Genomic DNA, 24,203 nt, shown 5'->3' with positions numbered 1-24,203 from the left:
CTGTTTTTATATTCTGAGCAAGTTTACTCTCATACTCTATCCTACTCTTCTTTATAGCTTTTTTAGTAGCTTTCTGTTGCCCCCTAAAGATTTCCCAGTCCTCTAATCTCCCAGCAATCTTTGCCACTTTATATGCTTTTTCCTTCAATTTGATACTCTCCCTTATTTCCTTAGATATCCACGGTCGATTTTCCCTCTTTCTTCTATCCTTCCTTTTTGTTGGTAGAAACCTTTGCTGAGCACTGTGAAAAATCGATTGGAAGGTTCTCCACTGTTCCCCAACTGTTCCACCATAAAGTCTTAGCTCCCAGTCTACCTTAGCTAGTTCTTCTCTCATCCCATTGTAATCTCCTTTGTTTAAACACAAAACACTAGTATTTGATTTTACTTTCTCACATGCCTGGGTTTGTCCAGGCTGGCTCCACCTGTGGCTCCTTCCCTTGGGTGTTCTGGATAAAAGTGGAAAGTCTCCGCCTCCAGACCCAGTTTAGGTCCAGAGGCAGGAGGCTTGCTCTTTAGTGTATTAAAGTCTCAATTAGGTTTATAATTCGCCGTCTATAATTGATGGTGCATCAAAATGCCACCGATTCTCCACTTGCTGGGGGGTAGCAGGGTGCGAGCAGACTAACCCAGTCTGAAACCTGGGGGGAAAAGTGCGAGCAGACTAACCCAGTCTGAAACCTGGGGGCACAGTGCGAGTAGATTAAACCAGTCTGAAACCTGGGGGCACAGTGCGAGCAGATTAAACCAGTCTGAAACCTGGGGGCACAGTGCGAGCAGATTAAACCAGTGTTAAACCTGGGGGCACAGTGCGAGCAGACTAACCCAGTCTGAAACCTGGGGGGAAAAGTGCGAGCAGACTAACCCAGTCTGAAACCTGGGGGCACAGTGCGAGCAGACTAACCCAGTCTGAAACCTGGGGGCACAGTGAGAGCAGATTAAACCAGTCTGTAACCTGGGGGCACAGTGCGAGCAGATTAACCCAGTCTGAAACCTGGGGGCACAGTGAGAGCAGATTAACCAGTCTGAAACCTGGGGGCACAGTGTGAGCAGATTAAACCAGACTGAAACCTGGGGGCACAGTGTGAGCAGATTAAACCAGTCTGAAACCTGGGGGCACAGTGCGAGCAGATTAACCCAGTCTGAAACCTGGGGGCACAGTGCGAGCAGATTAAACCAGTCTGAAACCTGGGGGCACAGAGTGAGCAGATTACACCAGTCTGAAACCTGGGGGCACAGTGCGAGCAGATTAACCCAGTCTGGAACCTGGGGGCACAGTGCGAGCAGATTAAACCAGTCTGAAACCTGGGGGCACAGTGAGAGCAGATTAACCCAGTCTGAAACCTGGGGGCACAGTGTGAGCAGATTAAACCAGTCTGAAACCTGGGGGCACAGTGTGAGCAGATTAAACCAGACTGAAACCTGGGGGCACAGTGTGAGCAGATTAAACCAGTCTGAAACCTGGGGGCACAGTGCGAGCAGATTAAACCAGTCTGAAACCTGGGGGCACAGTGTGAGCAGATTAAACCAGTCTGAAACCTGGGGGCACAGTGTGAGCAGATTAAACCAGTCTGAAACCTGGGGGCACAGTGCGAGCAGATTAAACCAGTCTGAAACCTGGGGGCACAGTGTGAGCAGATTAAACCAGTCTGAAACCTGGGGGCACAGTGCGAGCAGATTAAACCAGTCTGAAACCTGGGGGCACAGTGCGAGCAGATTAAACCAGACTGAAACCTGGGGGCACAGTGAGAGCAGATTAAACCAGTCTGAAACCTGGGGGCACAGTGTGAGCAGATTAAACCAGTCTGAAACCTGGGGGCACAGTGTGGGCAGATTAAACCAGTCTGAAACCTGGGGGCACAGTGAGAGCAGATTAAACCAGTCTGAAACCTGGGGGCACAGTGTTATCAGATTAAACCAGTCTGAACCTGGGGGCACAGTGTGAGCAGATTAAACCAGTCTGAAACCTGGGGGCACAGTGCGAGCAGATTACACCAGTCTGAAACCTGGGGGCACAGTGCGAGCAGATTAAACCAGTCTGAAACCTGGGGGCACAGTGCGAGCAGATTAAACCAGTCTGAAACCTGGGGGCACAGTGCGAGCAGATTAACCAGTCTGAAACCTGGGGGCACAGTGCGAGCAGATTAAACCAGTCTGAAACCTGGGGGCACAGTGCGAGCAGATTAAACCAGTCTGAAACCTGGGGGCACAGTGTGAGCAGATTAAACCAGTCTGAAACCTGGGGGCACAGTGTGAGCAGATTAAACCAGACTGAAACCTGGGGGCACAGTGCGAGCAGATTAAACCAGTCTGAAACCTGGGGGCACAGTGCGAGCAGATTAAACCAGACTGAAACCTGGGGGCACAGTGTGAGCAGATTAAACCAGTCTGAAACCTGGGGGCACAGTGTGAGCAGATTAAACCAGTCTGAAACCTGGGGGCACAGTGAGAGCAGATTAAACCAGTCTGAAACCTGGGGGCACAGTGTGGGCAGATTAAACCAGTCTGAAACCTGGGGGCACAGTGAGAGCAGATTAAACCAGTCTGAAACCTGGGGGCACAGTTCGAGCAGATTAAACCAGTCCGAAACCTGGGGGCACAGTGCGAGCAGATTAAACCAGTCTGAAACCTGGGGGCACAGTGTGAGCAGATTAACCCAGTCTGAAACCTGGGGGACACAGTGTGAGCAGATTAAACCCAGTCTGGAACCTGGGGGCACAGTGTGAGCAGATTAACCCAGTCTGAAACCTGGGGGCACAGTGTGAGCAGATTAACCCAGTCTGAAACCTGGGGGCACAGAGTGAGCAGACTAACCCAGTCTGAAACCTGGGGGCACAGTGCGAGCAGATTAACCCAGTCTGAAACCTGGGGGCACAGTGAGAGCAGAGTAACCCAGTCTGAAACCTGGGGGCACAGTGAGAGCAGATTAACCCAGTCTGAAACCTGGGGGCACAGAGTGAGCAGATTAAACCAGTCTGAAACCTGGGAGCACAGTGTGGGCAGATTAAACCTGTCTGAAACCTGGGGGCACAGTGTGAGCAGATTAAACCAGTCTGAAACCTGGGGGCACAGAGTGAGCAGATTAAACCAGTCTGAAACCTGGGGGCACAGTGCGAGCAGATTAAACCTGTCTGAAACCTGGGGGCACAGTGAGAGCAGATTAAACCAGTCTGAAACCTGGGGGCACAGTGTGAGCAGATTAAACCAGTCTGAAACCTGGGGGCACAGTGAGAGCAGATTAAACCAGTCTGAAACCTGGGGGCACAGTGTGGGCAGATTAAACCAGTCTGAAACCTGGGGGCACAGTGAGAGCAGATTAAACCAGTCTGAAACCTGGGGGCACAGTTCGAGCAGATTAAACCAGTCCGAAACCTGGGGGCACAGTGCGAGCAGATTAAACCAGTCTGAAACCTGGGGGCACAGTGTGAGCAGATTAAACCAGACTGAAACCTGGGGGCACAGTGAGAGCAGATTAAACCAGTCTGAAACCTGGGGGCACAGTGCGAGCAGATTAAACCAGTCTGCAACCTGGGGGCACAGTGAGAGCAGATTAAACCAGTCTGAAACCTGGGGGCACAGTGTGAGCAGATTAAACCAGTCTGAAACCTGGGGGCACAGTGCGAGCAGATTAAACCAGTCTGCAACCTGGGGGCACAGTGTGAGCAGATTAAATCAGACTGAAACCTGGGGGCACAGTGAGAGCAGATTAAACCAGTCTGCAACCTGGGGGCACAGTGTGAGCAGATTAAACCAGACTGAAACCTGGGGGCACAGTGAGAGCAGATTAAACCAGTCTGAAACCTGGGGGCACAGTGAGAGCAGAGTAACCCAGTCTGAAACCTGGGGGCACAGTGAGAGCAGATTAACCCAGTCTGAAACCTGGGGGCACAGAGTGAGCAGATTAAACCAGTCTGAAACCTGGGAGCACAGTGTGGGCAGATTAAACCTGTCTGAAACCTGGGGACACAGTGCGAGCAGATTAAACCAGTCTGAAACCTGGGGGCACAGAGTGAGCAGATTAAACCAGTCTGAAACCTGGGGGCACAGTGCGAGCAGATTAAACCTGTCTGAAACCTGGGGGCACAGTTAGGGCAGATTAAACCAGTCTGAAACCTGGGGGCACAGTGTGAGCAGATTAAACCAGACTGAAACCTGGGGGCACAGTGCGAGCAGATTAAACCAGTCTGAAACCTGGGGGCACAGTGAGAGCAGATTAAACCAGTCTGAAACCTGGGGGCACAGTGCGAGCAGACTAACCCAGTCTGAAACCTGGGGGCACAGTGCGAGCAGACTAACCCAGTCTGAAACCTGGGGGCACAGTGAGAGCAGATTAAACCAGTCTGAAACCTGGGGGGACAGTGCGAGCAGATTAAACCAGACTGAAACCTGGGGGCACAGTGTGACCAGATTAAACCAGTCTGAAACCTGGGGGCACAGTGCGAGCAGACTAACCCAGTCTGAAACCTGGGGGCACAGTGCGAGCAGATTAAACCAGACTGAAACCTGGGGGCACAGTGTGACCAGATTAAACCAGTCTGAAACCTGGGGGCACAGAGCGAGCAGATTAAACCAGTCTGAAACCTGGGGGCACAGTGTGAGCAGACTAACCCAGTCTGGAACCTGGGGGCACAGTGAGATCAGATTAAACCAGTCTGAAACCTGGGGACACAGTGTGAGCAGATTAAACCAGTCTGAAACCTGGGGGTACAGTGAGAGCAGATTAAACCAGTCTGAAACCTGGGGGCACAGTGAGAGCAGATTAAACCAGTCTGAAACCTGGGGGCACAGTGAGAGCAGAGTAACCCAGTCTGAAACCTGGGGGCACAGTGTGAGCAGATTAAACCAGTCTGAAACCTGGGGGCACAGTGAGAGCAGATTAAACCAGTCTGAAACCTGGGGGCACAGTGTTATCAGATTAAACCAGTCTGAAACCTGGGGGCACAGTGTTATCAGATTAAACCAGTCTGAACCTGGGGGCACAGTGTGAGCAGATTAAACCAGACTGAAACCTGGGGGCACAGTGCGAGCAGATTAAACCAGACTGAAACCTGGGGGTACAATGAGAGCAGATTAAACCAGTCTGAAACCTGGGAGCACAGTGCGAGCAGATTAAACCAGTCTGAAACCTGGGGGTACAGTGAGAGCAGATTAAACCTGTCTGAAACGTGGGGGCACAGTGCGAGCCGATTAAACCAGTCTGAAACCTGGGGGCACAGTGCGAGCAGATTAAACCAGTCTGAAACCTGGGGGCACAGTGAGAGCAGACTAACCCAGTCTGAAACCTGGGGGCACAGTGCGAGCAGATTAAACCAGTCTGAAACCTGGGGGCACAGTGCGAGCAGATTAAACCAGACTGAAACCTGGGGGCACAGTGTGACCAGATTAAACCAGTCTGAAACCTGGGGACACAGTGTGAGCAGATTAAACCAGACTGAAACCTGGGGGCACAGTGCGAGCAGATTAAACCAGACTGAAACCTGGGGGCACAGTTTTATCAGATTAAACCAGTCTGAACCTGGGGGCACAGTGTGAGCAGATTAAACCAGACTGAAACCTGGGGGCACAGTGTGAGCAGATTAAACCAGACTGAAACCTGGGGGCACAGTGCGAGCAGATTAAACCAGTCTGAAACCTGGGGGCACAGTGAGAGCAGATTAAACCAGACTGAAACCTGGGGGCACAGTGTGAGCAGATTAAACCAGTCTGAAACCTGGGGGCACAGTGAGAGCAGATTAACCCAGCCTGAAACCTGGGGGTACAGTGAGAGCAGATTAACCCAGTCTGAAACCTGGGGGCACAGTGCGAGCAGATTAACCCAGTCTGAAACCTGGGGGCACAGAGTGGGCAGATTAAACCAGTCTGAAACCTGGGGGCACAGTGTTATCAGATTAAACCAGTCTGAACCTGGGGGCACAGTGTGAGCAGATTAAACCAGTCTGGAACCTGGGGGCACAGTGAGAGCAGATTAAACCAGTCTGAAACCTGGGGGCACAGTGAGAGCAGATTAAACCAGTCTGAAACCTGGGGGCACAGTGTGAGCAGATTAAACCAGTCTGAAACCTGGGGGCACAGTGAGAGCAGATTAAACCTGTCTGAAACCTGGGGGCACAGTGCGAGCCGATTAAACCAGTCTGAAACCTGGGGGCACAGTGAGAGCAGATTAACCCAGTCTGAAACCTGGGGGCACAGTGTGAGCAGATTAAACCAGTCTGAAACCTGGGGGCACAGTGTGAGCAGATTAAACCAGTCTGAAACCTGGGGGCACAGTGTGAGCAGATTAAACCAGACTGAAACCTGGGGGCACAGTGTGAGCAGATTAAACCAGACTGAAACCTGGGGGCACAGTGAGAGCAGATTAAACCAGTCTGAAACCTGGGGGCACAGTGCGAGCAGATTAAACCTGTCTGAAACCTGGGGGTACAGTGAGAGCAGATTAAACCAGTCTGAAACCTGGGGGCACAGTGCGAGCAGATTAAACCAGTCTGAAACCTGGGGGCACAGTGAGAGCAGATTAACCCAGTCTGTAACCTGGGGGCACAGTGCGAGCAGACTAACCCAGTCTGAAACCTGGGGGTACAGTGAGAGCAGATTAAACCAGTCTGAAACCTCGGGGCACAGTGTGAGCAGATTAAACCAGTCTGAAACCTGGGGGTACAGTGAGAGCAGATTAAACCAGTCTGAAACCTGGGGGCACAGTGCGAGCAGATTAAACCAGTCTGAAACCTGGGGGCACAGAGTGAGCAGATTAACCCAGACTGAAACCTGGGGGACACAGTGTGAGCAGATTAAACCAGACTGAAACCTGGGGGCACAGAGTGAGCAGATTAACCCAGACTGAAACCTGGGGGACACAGTGTGAGCAGATTAAACCAGTCTGAAACCTGGGGGCACAGTGAGAGCAGATTAACCCAGACTGAAACCTGGGGGCACAGAGTGAGCAGATTAAACCAGTCTGAAACCTGGGGGCACAGTGCGAGCAGATTAAACCAGTCTGAAACCTGGGGGTACAGTGAGAGCTTATTAAACCAGTCTGAAACCTGGGGACACAGTGTGAGCAGATTAAACCAGACTGAAACCTGGGGGCACAGTGCGAGCAGATTAAACCAGACTGAAACCTGGGGGCACAGAGTGAGCAGATTAAACCAGACTGAAACCTGGGGGCACAGTGCGAGCAGACTAACCCAGTCTGAAACCTGGGGGCACAGTGCGAGCAGACTAACCCAGTCTGAAACCTGGGGGCACAGTGCGAGCAGATTAAACCAGTCTGAAACCTGGGGGCACAGTGCGAGCAGATTAAACCAGTCTGAAACCTGGGGACACAGTGTGACCAGATTAAACCAGTCTGAAACCTGGGGGCACAGTGTGAGCAGATTAAACCAGTCTGAAACCTGGGGGGACAGTGCGAGCAGATTAAACCTGTCTGAAACCTGGGGGCACAGTGCGAGCAGATTAAACCAGACTGAAACCTGGGGGCACAGTGCGAGCAGATTAAACCAGTCTGAAACCTGGGGGTACAGTGAGAGCAGATTAACCCAGCCTGAAACCTGGGGGCACAGTGCGAGCAGATTAAACCAGTCTGAAACCTGGGGGCACAGTGAGAGCAGATTAACCCAGTCTGAAACCTGGGGGCACAGTGCGAGCAGATTAAACCAGTCTGAAACCTGGGGGCACAGTGTGAGCAGATTAAACCAGTCTGAAACCTGGGGGCACAGTGCGAGCAGATTAAACCAGTCTGAAACCTGGGGGCACAGTGAGAGCAGATTAAACCAGTCTGAAACCTGGGGGCACAGTGCGAGCAGATTAAACCAGTCTGAAACCTGGGGGCACAGAGTGAGCAGATTAAACCAGTCTGAAACCTGGGGGCACAGTGAGAGCAGATTAAACCAGTCTGAAACCTGGGGGCACAGTGCGAGCAGATTAAACCAGTCTGAAACCTGGGGACACAGTGAGAGCAGATTAACCCAGTCTGAAACCTGGGGGCACAGTGAGAGCAGATTAAACCAGTCTGAAACCTGGGGGCACAGTGAGAGCAGATTAAACCAGTCTGAAACCTGGGGGCACAGTGTGAGCAGATTAAACCAGTCTGAAACCTGGGGGCACAGTGTGAGCAGATTAAACCAGACTGAAACCTGGGGGCACAGTGCGAGCAGATTAAACCAGTCTGAAACCTGGGGGCACAGTGAGAGCAGATTAACCCAGCCTGAAACCTGGGGGCACAGTGTGAGCAGATTAAACCAGTCTGAAACCTGGGGGCACAGTGTGAGCAGATTAAACCAGTCTGAAACCTGGGGGCACAGTGTGAGCAGATTAAACCAGTCTGAAACCTGGGGGCACAGTGCGAGCAGATTAAACCAGTCTGAAACCTGGGGGCACAGTGCGAGCAGATTAAACCAGTCTGAAACCTGGGGGCACAGTGTGAGCAGATTAAACCAGACTGAAACCTGGGGACAAAGTGAGAGCAGATTAAACCAGTCTGAAACCTGGGGGCACAGTGAGAGCAGATTAAACCAGACTGAAACCTGGGGACAAAGTGAGAGCAGATTAAACCAGTCTGAAACCTGGGGGCACAGTGAGAGCAGATTAAACCAGACTGAAACCTGGGGACAAAGTGAGAGCAGATTAAACCAGTCTGAAACCTGGGGGCACAGTGAGAGCAGATTAAACCAGACTGAAACCTGGGGACAAAGTGAGAGCAGACTAAACCAGACTGAAACCTGGGGGCACAGTGAGAGCAGATTAAACCAGTCTGAAACCTGGGGGCACAGTACGAGCAGATTAAACCAGTCTGAAACCTGGGGGCACAGTGCGAGCAGATTAACCCAGTCTGAAACCTGGGGGCACAGTGTGAGCAGACTAACCCAGTCTGGAACCTTGGGGCACAGTGAGAGCAGATTAAACCAGACTGAAACCTGGGGGCACAGTGCGAGCAGATTAAACCAGTCTGAAACCTGGGGGCACAGTGAGAGCAGATTAACCCAGTCTGAAACCTGGGGGCACAGTGCGAGCAGATTAAACCAGTCTGAAACCTGGGGGCACAGTGAGAGCAGATTAAACCAGTCTGAAACCTGGGGGCACAGTGCGAGCAGATTAAACCAGTCTGAAACCTGGGGGCACAGTGTGAGCAGATTAACCCAGCCTGAAACCTGGGGGCACAGTGCGAGCAGATTAAACCTGTCTGAAACCTGGGGGGACACAGTGCGAGCAGATTAACCCAGTCTGAAACCTGGGGACACAGTGTGAGCAGATTAACCCAGTCTGAAACCTGGGGGACACAGTGCGAGCAGATTAAACCAGACTGAAACCTGGGGGCACAGTGTGAGCAGACTAACCCAGTCTGAAACCTGGGGGCACAGTGCAAGCAGATTAAACCAGTCTGAAACCTGGGGCACAGTGCGAGCAGACTAACCCAGTCTGAAACCTGAGGGCACAGTGTGAGCAGATTAAACCAGTCTGAAACCTGGGGGCACAGTGTGAGCAGATTAAACCAGACTGAAACCTGGGGGCACAGTGTGAGCAGATTAAACCAGTCTGCAACCTGGGAAGCTGCTTGAATAGCTGAGAGACACAAACGGCTGTGTATTTCACGGTAATGGCAGAGAATGATTTCGCTATTAAACAGAACTTTTTTTGCCTCGGAGAGGAACGACTGGCAACGCTGCACTTAGACCCATTTCCTTCACCAACAAGCTCACTTCGCCAGTGCAGGCTGAGATCAGGCGCCCTTCACATGTGAAAGTAGCTAAACAGATGAAGTAACCACAAGAAATTTGGATATTACTTCTACACAGTAAACCTTCAGGTAGAGCTCATGAGGTGTTTGCATTTCTATCAGAAGAGGTACCTGTGGCGTATGATGCAGCAAAGAAAACGTTCCTTAGTGCGTATGAGTTGATTTCTGAGGTGTACAAGCAGAAATCCTACAATATATAAAGCAGCCTGGACAGACCTCTATGGGATTTGAGAGGGTAAAGCAAAGTCATTTTTTAAACATAAATTTAGAGTACCCAATTCATTTTTTCCAATTAAGGGGCAATTTAGCATGTTCAAACCACCTACCTTGCACATCTTTGGGTTGTGGGGGTGAAACCCACGCAGACACGGGGAGAATGTGCAAACTCCACACGGACAGTGACACAGAGCCGGGATTGAACCTGGGACCTCGGCGCCGTGAGGCTGCAGTGCTAACCCACTGCGCCACCATGCTGCCCTAAGCAAAGTTATTTTGACTGTTTGCTATTGACATTGAAGGAAAAGACAACATATAAAGATCTGAGAGAAGTGGTTCTTTTGGAGGAACTTAAAGATTCACTGGCCTCAGTGAGAAGAACTCATGGTCTCAAAAGAATTCAAGGGTGGCATGGTGGCACAGTGGCTAACACTGCTGCTCACAGGACCTTGGTTCAATTCCGGCCTTGATTGACTACCTGTGCGGAGTCTGTACGTTCTACCCGTGTCTGTGTGTGTTTTCTCCGGGTGCTCCGGTTTCCTCCCACAGTCCAAAGATGTGCAGGTTGGCTAGATTGGCCATGATAAATTGCCCCTTAGTGTCCAAAGATGTGAAGGTTTGGTTACAGAGAGAGGGCAGGGGACTGGACCTAGGCAGAGTGCTCTTTCGGAGGTACAGTGCAGACCTGATGGGTCAAATGGCCTCCTTTGGCACTGTCCGATTCTATGTTGAAGAACAAAAAGTTAAGACTGCTAAGCAGGCAGCAGAACTAGCAGTTAATAATAATAATCTTTATTATTGTCAGAAGTAACCTTACATTATCACTGCAATGAAGTTACTGTGAAAAGCCCCCAGCCACCACATTTGGGCATCAGTTCGGATCCACAGAGGGAGAATTCAGAAAGTCCAAATTACCTAACAGCACGTTTTTCGGGATTTCTGGGAGGAAACTGGAGCACCCAGAGGAAACCCACGCAGACACAGGGAGAACGTGCAGAGTCCGTACAGACAGTGATCCAAGTCGGGAATCAAACCTGGGACCCTGGCACAGTAAAGCAACAGTGCTAACCATTGAATAAGGCTTCTGACAGTACTCAGGTTGGCATCATGCAAAAGACTTTTGGGTTACCACTGTCTAGATGCAGAGTATATAGATCAGGGGTGGGCAAACTACGGCCCGCGGGCCGCATGCGGCCCGCCAAAGGTATTTCTGCGGCCCACCAAGTCATTAAAAAAAAAAAAAAAAAAATTTTTTTTTACAAAAATTTTTTTTTTTTTTTTTTTAAATTTTTTTTTTAAAGGTTAATGGATGGGGGGGTTGTTGGGTTACTTACTGGTATAGGGTGGATACGTTGACTTGAGTAGGGTGATCATTGCTTGGCACAACGTCGAGGGCCGAAGGGCCTGTTCTGTGCTGTACTGTTCTATGTTCTATATGAGGCGCCCACAATCATAACCGGGTGAAGTAATTATTTTACTTAATATACTATGCGGCCCTTTGTGAATTGTGAATTTCTGAATGCGGCCCTTGCACGGAAAAGTTTGCCCACCCCTGATATAGATGGTCACGCCCAGCTGCAGCTCAGGGAGTTTAGGTTGAAGCAAGGGATTTAGAAGGCTACCCAGTCCACCCAAATTTTCAGGCCCCAAACCTCGTACCTGCAGATTTCAGGGGAACAATAATTAAGGAAACTATGCTTCTCCAGAGAGACTGAAAAATGTGACACCTGTGGAAGGAAATACAGTCCATTCCCACCATGCCCACAGCCTTGGTCATGACATTAAAAGTAAAAATTGTCCTTAGTCTTTTCACTCAGATTTGCATCAAGTGTGATTATGAGCTCGCCCCCAGTCCTTGCTATATTACAAAAGTAGCACTGTTCAATGACTCAGCTTGCAGCCATGGCGCTGGGATGACCGGCCCCAAGGTTTGCAGACGTGGACCTGGGGAGGCACCTTGATGTGGTTGAGGCCAGGAGGGATGTCCTGTTCCCCTGAAGGTCCCAGAGGGTGAACCACAGGGCAGCCAATGCTATCTGAGATGAAATGGCAGTGACCGTCAGCTTGGGAAGCGTGAGCAGGAGGACTGACCTCCAGTGCCGCAGTGTAGCCATCTAAGATGGACACTGGGCTACAAAATGGAGAACTGCTAAGGCTGCAGGGAAAAACAGTCTTAGTGAGAACAAGCAGTTTGGAGAAGACTAATTTGCATTCTGTACGTACAGAAACCAGTTTTTGGCCAGGTGCAGAGTTTCAGCCAAAGGTGCAAATGGCAACAGATCTACATAGTAATGAGGTGATCCAGATCCAGACCCCACACAATAGAAACATTTAAGTATCAATGGATACTTTTGCGTAGACGCCCAGACAGAATGGCGCCACAGTAACCAACACAAAGAACCATAGGGACCGCCCCACCCATCGAGGAACGACCCTCAGATTGGGGGGTTTAGAAGATATCGATTGGGAAAGGCCCAATCGATACATGGCAGGTAAAAGGACCGCCCCAAGGGGGCACGGACTTCTAGGAACTATAAGAGTAGACCCGTCAAATGGTTCGGTCTGCTTTGCTCCGGCCCAGATCTGCTGTTGCTTCCAGACTCCGGCCCAAGCTTGTTACATCGCATCCTGACTCCAGTTTTATCACCGGCCGTTGAGCATCAGCCATCGAACTGTAAGTGCCAATACAACGATCGCTACGTGATCCAGACCTTGCTAGATCCTGACAACTTTAAGTACCTGAGAGTTGCTGACCAAGAACAGGACGAAGGCCTTGTCCCCTGACCTTGCCTGTTCCTGTCTAGATAAGTATTTTAGTTGTTTAGTATTAGAAGTAAGTTAGTCTCTTTAGCGTATGCATGTGTATTTATTATATTTGTTATAATAAATATCAATCGTTTGGACTTACTAATCGGTGTACAGATTTATTACTTTGAACCTGACCTTGATATACTTGTGACGATGTCTAAATACGGCACCTGGCGACTCCTGAGCATAATTACATACACAGAGCCATAGTAGTGTTAAGCACACGGCCTTTAAACGGAGGCGTGTTAATACACTCCAGTAAAACGAGCAACAGCAGGAAGGTCAACGACCTACACTGGGCCGCACGTGTGAGTTGACAGTCACCTCTCCCCACAAAAACATTCCCATCCTACGTGGCCAGTCCTCCCAACCCTCCATTAGTCCCCAACCCTCCCTTTCTGCCCCCTCCCTTCACCCCCCTCCTTTCAACCCTTCCAAACCCTTTCTTCACACCCCACCCCCACCACTGTGTACCACACGTGCGGCTAACGGTGCCCTTTCTGTGTTTTTACAGGAGAAGCTGTTCCATAATTGCCGGGAGAAGGCCCAGATTGCCGGAGGGTGCCGGACATAAGAATCCTCATGACCTTCGAAGGTGACCTTTGGAGGTGACGGGGATGACTGAGGACAGACCGGTCACCAACGCAGAAGTCAGGATCTACCAGGCCTCACCCAGAGGACTTGTTGAACCTGTGTTGTTAATGCCACACAGACAAATCCATTCCTCCCATTGACCTTGTGTTCATTCTACTACAGGACCTCCAGTCAATGGCGCTGGCCTATCCAGAGTGTCTCCCCCCCCCCCCCCCCCCCCCTGTCTCATATCCGTCTCCCACAAGAACAGCTCGGAGGAGCTGGTAGGGGATAAGGAAGGGAATGTGCATGAAGGGGTGTTGGGGGAATGGACGAGGGAGGATGGTTTTAGTGAGGATGGTGATAGTGAGGCGGCACCATTGGGAGAGTGGGGCAGTGGTGTACAGGAAAAATTTAAATACCACAACCAGTATGACGACTCTGACTCTTTGTTCCACAATGCGGACCAGCCACCAATCCCATGCCCCATCGCCCAGGCGTGAGATCCTGCCCCCCCATGACCCCCCAATAGACATGCCCTGCCCATGCAACCCTGGCGCAGACATGTGTCAGTGACTGGGGCCCATTCCCTGGGTGTTCGGAGGGTGGCTGCTGTATCTCTGGTACTGCCTCCCGCAGTGTTCAAGCACAGTGCTCATGCATCAAGGTGTGCTTGGGGTGCTGGGCAATGAGTCGCAACATGCTGCATGGCACACTCACAGGGATTCACTTGGGATGTACGAAATGCTCACTTAACTGAAATTGCCGATTCCCTATTAGCAATAGCCTCAGCCGTATGGTCAGAGGTATCCGCGATCACTGGGCGTTGTGGATGTTCGTGGGTCAGACAAGCACGGACTGCAATGGCAACAGACGGTCCAGGGCTCGGCATGCAGGACCTTGGACTGATGACCCCCCCCCCCCCAGAAGAGCCCCCCTACCCCTGTTTCTCAGCCCCCCAAGCCCCAGACTTCTGTGTGGCCCAACCCCAACCTCGACTGCACCCCTCCCCCAGTTGCCCCCCATCCTCCACTGAACACAGGGGCACAGGCAGCAAGCCCAATGCCACTGGGCTCATTGCCTGTGAGTGAAAATAGTGGCTCACCTACTCAGCTCCCTGTAGCAGCCCGTCCCCCAGGTTCACGATTTTCAGAAGGAATACTAATTGACGCCTGTGTGACCACTTGCTGAGGAGGCCACACGTTCATGGAAGGCCACTGGGGTGGCTCCAGTTAATTGTAGCGAAATAGGCTTGTGGTAATTATTGATTTTTCGCTACGCCACGGTGGGATCCCGATTTCACCTACAGGAGCAGGCTGGTTTTATTGCTGAAGGTTTGGCGCCTGGCGCGGTTCTCATTTTTGGCCTCTCGTACCATTCACCGACTTTGTCACGCTCTCGCTCGAGCAAAACGAGGCCCTGAATCACACCCTATGTTAAAATACCTTGAAAGCTTTGTTCCTACTAATGGAAAGAACAGCAACTTGCATTTATATAATGCCTTTCCATAGTAAAGCATTTCAAGGTCCTTCAGAGAAAAATTATTAGATAAGATAGAACAATGAAGTGAGTTGTCTAAAGAAATAGCTACTTTGCAATGCTATATTTCAATGATCATTAAAATATTAGACTAACATAGTGGACTGTTTTATTGTATTATAATTACACCCCTTGTCTGAGGATTGCCATGCTAACCTGCTACTGATGTGACCAAATCGATATAGAACAATTTATCTTGTGAAACTGACTTCAGTCAGAATGTTGCAAATAGCACTGAGCTTTAAGTATTGCACGAGACTCCAGAATGCCAGAACAAATCAGTCACCAGTGCTTCATACCTGTTTCTCAGTGAGAATCACTCGGCCAAGTAGCTGATTTTCAAGACCCTTGATGGTTACAGTGAAGTCAATGATTGATGTCTTGGCACTGATTTCTGGAGTGTAGGCAGGGTTAGGAAGTTTTGTAGTAATGTAGAACATGAATCCAGCCATTACATCAGTTTCTTTATCTCCCACTTTCACCTGCAAAACAATGAAAAATATTTTTGCTGTTGTAAAATTTAGATTACGGAGTTCAAATATCACTAATTTTCCCTCTCACCATCCATCTATAAACAGAAAGGTATTTGATTTGTTTCCTTTTGAATAGCCCCTCAGTTTTTGCGATCCAATTCCAAATCCAAAGCAAATGCAAGGTAGGGTGAACTCGAAAGGTTACTTTATTGCACACATTCAAAATTCACAATACTGCCCCCTTGCACACCCTGGGTGGAGAAGGGTTCTCACCTCCTTTCTTTCGGAAGTCATGGGTTCGCATTTTTAAAATGTCGTAGTGATTCATGCCGGGTGACATCAGGCTGGTGGGCAGAAAGATTCAATGAGGTTTAAAGATTTGACTATAATCTTGATAATGATGTTGAAATTGATTCAAATTAATTCAAATCAGACTTTTGACAATCCGGGGTGTGAACCTGATCACACCATCGGCGAGGACTCGGGAACTTCGCGATCGGCAATCTCACTGGTGGAAATAAGCTGGTTGGCCTCTCACGAGATGTTGTGACCATGATGAGATTTGCACCCGCAGGTTAAAAACCCCAACAATAGCGCCCATGGACTATATTGGAAAACTGATCAGGATCAGGTTAAACTTCCAAATTCATGAAGTAGAGTTCATGTCATTTTGACAACAGCCTGCAGAATTCATAAACCAGCAGATGCAGGGAAATGGGTATGTTCCGTGATTTTTCAAAAGCAGAACTCATAGGCAGAACTGTTGAGTTGGCGATTGCACACGGATGCATTCCATAAAGATCTGCTATACAAGCCCCCAAAAAGACCTACTCGAGGATGATCATAAGTATGAAGTAGGTTGGCAAAGTTTACAGGTCTTAAGTTCATCCCAAATTGTTGATGCACTCATTAGAGTACCCAAACCTAACAAGACATGTGGAAATTGTGGCCTGCTGTCTGCTTCAAGGAAAGGCCCAGATTTCCAGCAATTCTGCAAGAGCCTTTATAGAAAGGCCCATTGGCAGCAGCAGTGCATTACAGCAAAGCAGAAGCAAAGAGCCATGCATTCATCCAAACAAACATTCACAATGGATACGTTTGAGCAATAAGAATAACCATCTGAACCCTGTCATAAAAACAAGGTCATTGACAAAACAGGAAATGATGATGTGCACAACGAGACGAAGAGACCAGCAATCCTGTGCTAAGCATAGGAGCATGTAATGCACTGCTGCTGCCAATGGGCCTTTCTATAAAGGCTCTTGCAGAATTGCTGGAAATCTGGGCCTTTCCTTGAAGCAGACAGCAGGCCACAATTTCTACAGGTTCGATTCCCGGCTGGGTCACTGTCTGTGTGGAGTCTGCACGTCCTCCCTGTGTGTGCGTGGGTTTCCTCCGGGTGCTCCGGTTTCCTCCCACAGTCCAAAGATGTGCGGGTTAGGTGGATTGGCCATGATAAATTGCCCGTAGTGTAAGGTTAATGGGGGGATTGTTGGGTTACGGGTATACGGGTTACGTGGGTTTAAGTAGGGTCATCATTGCTCGGCACAACATCGAGGGCCGAAGGGCCTGTTCTGTGCTGTACTGTTCTATGTTCTATGTTCTATGTCATCTCACTGACCAAAATGTTTAGTTCTGTTATATTGCACAAGATTGACAAAGGGGCAAGAGTCAACATACCATCTCTGCAAATTCAAAAAGACATGTAGCCACAGACATGAAACACTAACAAAATCTACAACATTAGAAGACAATGGTTCATTCATTCCATGTGCAGGATTCATACTCCTGGAATGCAAGTACATACAAACAATCCTGTTGTACATCATGGAAATGAAAAGACCAGTAATTGCAGGAATTCCCTGGACTAGTCACAATCAATGAAATCAGTCAGATTCCACATGGCAAATCAACTTTAGAAACTCCTCTCTCCTCAGTTAATGAACTAACAGCATCATACCTCGAATGTTTGAACTACATTGGCAATATCAAGGGAGTTGCAACACTTTGCTTACAGGAGAATGAAAGCCCATCATAGATTACATAGAACATAGAACAGTACAGCACAGAACAGGCCCTTCGGCCCTCGATGTTGTGCCGAGCAATGATCACCCTACTCAAACCCACGTATCCACCCTATACCCGTAACCCAACAACCCTCCCTCTTAACCTTACTTTTTAGGACACTACGGGCAATTTAGCATGGCCAATCCACCTAACCCGCACATCTTTGGACTGTGGGAGGAAACCGGAGTAACCGGAGGAAACCCACGCACACACGGGGAGGACGTGCAGACTCCACACAGACAGTGACCCAGCCGGGAATCGAACCTGGGACCCTGGAGCTGTGAAGCATTTATGCTAACCACCATGCTACCGTGCTGCCCTAATTTTGCACATTTTGCACAATTCAAATATCAGAAGCTACACGGAGTGGCAAAATGGAAAACCATCATTCAAGGATGGCCTGAATTAATCCAGCATGTCCACAAACTCAAATCCATTTTACCCTAAACGCGACCAGCTAGACACTTCCTAGGGGCCATTTTTAAAGGCAGGCATGCCATCATCTGGAATTTTTTCAACCTGATATTCTTTAACAATTTTATCATTCACGCATGGGAATAGGTTACATGAGAGACAGTCCTTTGGTCAGTTACAAAAAGTGGCATTGAAGTCATCATCAATAAGGTCAAAGCATGTCAAGAGCATAAGCCAAGTCAGCACAAAGCACCATTGGCTTAAAGTGTGGTTCCTCCTTATTCTTGGTTCAGAATCACATCCAACCTCTTCCATGTTCAAGACACTGATTTCATCATCAACTGACAACTTTGCCAATTAAAAAAAAATGCATTTTATGGGAAGTAGGCGCTGCTCGGTAGACCAGAATTTACTGCACATCCCTAAGTGGGAAGGTGGTGGTGAGTTCGCTTCTTGAACCGCTACAGTCCTTGAGGTGCAGGTACACCCATTGTGCTGTTAGGGAGGGAGTTCCAGGATGTTGCCCCAGCGACAGTGAAGGAACGGCGATATATTTCAAAGTCAGAATAGTGAATGGCTCGGAGTGGAACCTCCAGGTAGTAGGGTTCCCAGGTATCTGCTTCTCTTGTCTTTCTGGATTGTAGTGGTTGTGGGTTTGAAAGGCACTGCCTCAGGAACCTTGGTGACCAGCAACTGGACTGGACAAGCCATATTAATACTGTGACTACCAGAGTAGGTCAAAGGCTAGGAATCCTATGGTGAGTAACTCAACTCCTGATCTCCCAAAGCTTGTCCACCATTTACAAGGCACAAGTCAGGAGTGTAATGGAATACTCTCTACTTGCCTGGATGAGTGCTTCTCCAACAACACTCAAGAAGCTCAACACCATCCAGCACAAAGCAGCCGTTTGATTGCTCCTTCTTCCATAACCATTCACTCCCTTCGCCACCGACATACAGTCACATCCATGTGTATCATCTACAAGATCCACTGTAGGAGCTCACCAAGGCTCCATCGGTAGCATATTGCAAACCAACAGCTATAAACATATGGAAGGACAAGGACAGCAGGCACATGAGAACCCCACCACCTGGAGGTTCCCCTCCAAGTCACTCACCATCCTGACTTGGAAATGTATCACCATTCCTTCACTGTCGCTGGGTAAAAGTCCTGGGACCCATTCCCTAACAGCAATGTGGGTGCACCTGTATCACATGGACTGCAGCGGTTCAGGAAGGCAGCTCACAACTGTTTTGTTATGCTCTTGACGTAGCAGGCTCTGCTGCAACCGGATGCCATTCGGCATCATCTCTGCGTCCGAAGTTTTCCACCGGATCATGGAGCAGATGATGGAGGGGAACGACGGTGTCCGGGTATATGTCGACGACATTATTACCTGGTCAACCACCCCGCAGGAACACATTGCCCGTCTTCAGCGTGGTTTCAGGCGCATCCACGAACACGGCCTCTGCCTCAATAGGGCCAAATGCTCCTTCGGCCAGTCGAGTACTAAGTTCCTGGGGGATCACATCTCCCACCAGGGGGTGCGTCTGGACGAGGACAAGATTGCAGCAATCACGTCCATGAAGACGCCCGAGGACAAGAAAGCGGTCCTCCGGTTCCTGGGTATGGTGAATTTCCTCGGGCAGTTCATCCCGAATCTCGCCTCACACACCACGACCCTCAGAGACCTGATTCGGAAAACCACAGATTTCCGATGGCTCCCTGCTCACGAGCGTGAATGGCAGGAGCTGAAGGCCAAGCTTTCCACGGCCCCAGTGTTGGCCTTTTTCGACCCGACCAAAGAGACCAAAATCTCTACTGATGCCAGTCAGTCGGGGATTGGTACTGTGCTCCTGCAACGTGACAAGGCCTCGTCATGGGCCCCCGTTGCGTATGCGTCGCGAGCGATGACTCCAATAGAGCAGCGCTATGCACAAATTGAGAAAGAGTGTCTCGGCCTTCTCACTGGAGTCGTGAAGTTCCACGACTACATCTTTGGACTTCCACAGTTCACGGTTGAAACCGACCAACGCCCCTTTGTAAAAATTATCAAAAAGGACTTGAATGCCATGACGCCTCGCCTCCAGCGTATCCTTCTCAAGCTGCGCAGGTACGACTTTCAACTGATCTATACCCCTGGCAAGGACCTTGCCGTTGCCAATGCTCTCTCAAGGTCGATCACAACTCCATGTGATCATGACGGCTTCATTTGCCAAATAGATGCTCACGTTCAGTTTGCAGCCTCCCATTTGCCAGCTACGGATGCACACCTGATCCAAATTCGCCGCGAGATAGCGGCTGATCCGCTTCTGCAGCGGGTGATGCGCCTAATGTTAGACGCGTGGCTCAAGGGCCAATGCCCGCATTTTACAACGTCCGCGATGACCTGGCGGTTGTTGACGGGGTGCTCCTGAAATTGGATCGCATCGTCGTCCCACAAAGTATGCGCCAGCTGGTGTTGGAACAGCTCCATGAAGGGCACTTAGGGATCGAGAAGTGCCGCCGCAGGGCCAGAGAGGCCATCTACTGGCCGGGCATCAATAATGACATCGCCAATGTGGTGCTCAACTGCTCTGCTTGCCAGCGTTTTCAGCCAGCCCAACCACGGGAGACCCTGATGCCCCATGAGCTCGTCACATCGCCTTGGACCAAAGTGGGCATCGACTTGTTCCATGCATTGGGCAGAGACTACGTCATCATCATCGACTACTTCTCCAGTTACCTGGAGGTCATCAGGCTGCATAATCTCACATCCTTGGCTGTGATCAGGGCGTGTAAGGAGACATTTGCCCAACATGGCATTCCGCTGACGGTCATGTCAGACAATGGCCCCTGTTTCGCGAGCCAGGAATGGGCCGGCTTCGCCTGACACTACAACTTCGAGCACGTTACATCCAGTCCCCTATACCCCCAATCCAATGGGAAGGCGGAAAAGGGGATCCACATCATTAAGCGGCTCCTCAGCAAGGCCGCCGACGCCGGCTCAGATTTCCATCTACTGGCCTATCGCTCCGCCCCGCTCTCCACCGGCCTGTCGCCTGCTCAGGTGCTAATGAACCGCACCCTCAGAACGACGGTGCCATCAATTCTCACTCCCAACCTCGATTATGTCCCCGTGCTCCACCGCATGCACAGAACTGCAGCAGAAAACGTCCTACGACTCACGGGCTGCTGACCTTCCCGACATCCATCCACGCGACAAGGTTCGCATCCACCTCCCGGATGGTGGCTGGTCTGCGCCTGCTGTCTTTCTAAAGCAGGTGGTCCCCCGCTCCTTCCTGGTCCGCTTACCGGATGGATCCATTCGGCGCCGCAACCAGCGTGCCCTTCGCCTGGTTCCAGGGTCGTCACGGGATCCTCCGACCAGCTCTTCTACTGATACCGCCGTGGACTGTGTGGCGCTTCCGGTCGCTCTGCCTGCCCCGACAGTGCTGCAGCCCTCCCAGCTCCTGAGGCGCCAGTCATTGCCCCACCCTTGAGGCGGTCAACCAGAGTTCGTCGCCCACCTCAGAGACTGAACTTATAAACTCTGTACACATGTGGACTCTCTGAAATGTTTTTTTTTCCTATATCCTTTATTGTTGCATTTGTTATCCAGTGATTTGTAAATAGATTCGTTGGTTGTTCCAGTTCATGGTAGTCATCTGCACCAGGCACCTTCCTCTGTAAATAGTCTTGTTCCCTGTATATAGCTTTGTACATATGTCTTCACACCTCACACGTAGCTAGGTACATTCTCCACACACCCACACTATTTATTATCACATGCCTATATCAACATTTTTTTATAAAAGGGAGGATGTCATAATATATACCAATATATCATGGTGCAGACACACACTGATGGACACACACAGGGACCAATCAACATGTACAAACACCGCAGCCAATCACCAGTTAGAATACACACACTATAAAGGCAGGGGGCACCACAGTTCCCGCTCATTCTGGGTGCTGCCTCTGAGTGTGATAAAAACTCATCCAGCCCAGCACAGACTCACAACACGTGCTGAGAGAATCAACTGGTTCGGACAAGGCTTAGGTCTCTAGTTTAAGTTAGCATTATTTAGACCCACAGTCATCGTGTGTTAGTTAGTTAGAACTAGTTAATAAAATTGAGTTGAACCTTCATCAGTGTTGGAAGTGTCTGTTCATCTCTCAGGTCTACACTAGCCAACACTTCAGTGAGGTGGTGATGTTGATGGCGGCATTGCATTGTAAACACAATCCTTGACCCTGTGCGTGAGGAACCAAGAAGTAGTCAAATCACTTTGTTGTCTGATTTGGAGTCTTTTTTCTTCCGATGTTTCTGGCAGCGACGTTTGATGGCACCTGTCCTGAAAGACCTGGGTGCGATTCTCCGCTGCCCACGATGGGTCGGAGAATAGCGGGAGGGCCTTCCCGACAATTTTCACGGCCTCCCGCTATTCTTCCCCCCCTCCGGCCGCCCCACGACACGAATCGCTGCTCGCCGTTTTTTATAGCGAACAGCGATTCTCCGCAGGCCGATGGGCCGAATACCGCGGAGTTTACGGCCGTTTTCACGGCCGCGATCACACCTGCTTTCAGCGTTCGTGAAAACGGCCGCAAAGTGCCCGTCCCTGACAACCATGGCACAACAATTTGGTTTACAGATGTATAATACATTATAACTAGTTATGTTAAATGCTATTTGTTCTTCCGCCGCCCCGCAGGATCAGTCCGCAGGGCGGCTGAGGGGCATGACGGCCCGTGCATGCGCGGGTTTGACGCGTCTGCGTGATGACGTCATCCGCGCATGCGCGGGTTGGAGCCGTCTAACCCGGGCATGCGTGGCTGATGTCATCGTGCACGTCAGCCGTCGTGACGCTTGGCGCGCGGACTTAGCGACGGTCGCTAAGGCCGTGATGCCGTGCTTCACGGGGCCCCGCTGCTAGCCCTGCCCGGGGGGGGGGAGAATCGGGTCCCAGGAGGGGCCGTGAAAAACGGCCAGTTTCACGGCAGCCTTTACGACTCGCCGCATTTGCGGAGAATCGCGCCCAGGTTACCTGTTGGTAGTGCAGCAAACGTGAATTGGGAAGATGCATCGTCCTGCCATGGTATGTCATTGTACTGAGCTGAGCAGTAACTGTGTCCCTCATGGGCAGAGTTGTACCATGTCGTACCAGCCGTTGTGCCATAGTTGTTGTTTTTGTCCTGCTTGCTGTCGACGTTGTTGCCTTTGGTACGCTCCTTGTTATTGTCTTTGATGTTGTTGTTGTGTTGGTTGGTTTTGTTGTCGTGTTTGTTGCACTCAAGGACCACACTCTGTGGATAATACGAGTCCTTCACACAGTTACTCGTGTCAGCGTGCTTCGTGGCATCTGCTGTTTTCTTGAGCGTGCCGTCACTGAGTTTGCGGCGCTCCCCGTCTGGAGTCGTTTCTGGTTCACCTGTGTCAGCTTTGGTTTCTTGCCGCTCCCTGTCCGGAGTCATTGCAGGTTCGCTTGAGTCGGCTGAGGTTTCTTGATGCTCCACATCAGGAGTCAAAACGTTCAGGAATGCATTTGCTTGTGGAGAGGCTCGAGCGAATGAGATTTGAAGTAACGTGGTGTCACTGGAGTCACCAGTAGTCTCACTGTGATCGTCGAGTGCCTCTGTACATTCTAGCTGAGGTCTGTCACATTGCTCATCTTGTATGGGAAGTGGGATGCCATCGTCATTTGTCGCACGTAGAGTGGGTAGAGCCTCAGTGTGTTCTTATCGTTCACTTGAGCTGGGTAAATCGTTAGTCTTCTTCTGATGGCTCAAACAATCTGGGTGGACTGTCATTGTCGCCTTGTTGTTCACTGGAGTGTGGTAGACTGTCATAGTCTTCTTGCTGTGCACTTGAGCATGGCAGACGGTCATAGTCTTTCTGTTGTTCACTTGAGCGTGGCAGGCTTGCATCATCTGCTGCTGGTTGCTCAGAGGAGGTTGCTAGACCCTCATGGTCTTGTTCATGCAAGGACTGCGCTTTGGAGTCTTGCGTTGCTTCTATCGTGGAGGCTGTCCACGAGGTCGCTGTGGAGGCTTGTGTCACTCGAGTCACTTCTTGTTCATGCAAGGACTGCACTCTGGAGTCTTGCATTGCTTCTATCGTGGAAGCTTGTGACACTGGATTCACTTTCTGTGTGGAGACGTGCAGTTGTCTCGCTGTGGAGTCTTTCATCGCTTTCTGTATGGAGGCTGGTGCGTGGACCACCTTCGTGGTGCGTGGACCACTCTCTGTGTGGAGTCGGGGACCCTTAGCGGTGCGTGGACCACTCTCTGTGTGGCAGCAGGCCGCTCTCTGTGGGCTTGTAGCGCTCTCTGTCTCTTGGTGTCAGGCCGCAGCATAATCCTGCACTCATGAGTCGGGATGTCATATATGCTGGGCTGA

General features: G+C 50.3%; 1 protein-coding gene across 1 annotated transcript in view; it reads right to left on the bottom strand.

The window, feature by feature from the left end:
- Positions 1-24,203, bottom strand: part of LOC119966923 (dynein heavy chain 8, axonemal-like) — a 1,786,259-nt gene that overhangs the window by 171,720 nt on the left and 1,590,336 nt on the right. Inside the window, exon 76 of the mRNA XM_038798881.1 lies at positions 15,166-15,348. Within this exon, the coding sequence (XP_038654809.1) occupies positions 15,166-15,348 (183 nt within the window). The remainder of the gene's footprint in view (positions 1-15,165; positions 15,349-24,203) is intronic.

This window comes from Scyliorhinus canicula, chromosome 6, assembly GCF_902713615.1.
Source record: "Scyliorhinus canicula chromosome 6, sScyCan1.1, whole genome shotgun sequence".
Lineage (NCBI taxonomy): Eukaryota > Metazoa > Chordata > Chondrichthyes > Carcharhiniformes > Scyliorhinidae > Scyliorhinus > Scyliorhinus canicula.
This window is presented reverse-complemented; position numbering and strand designations above follow the sequence as displayed.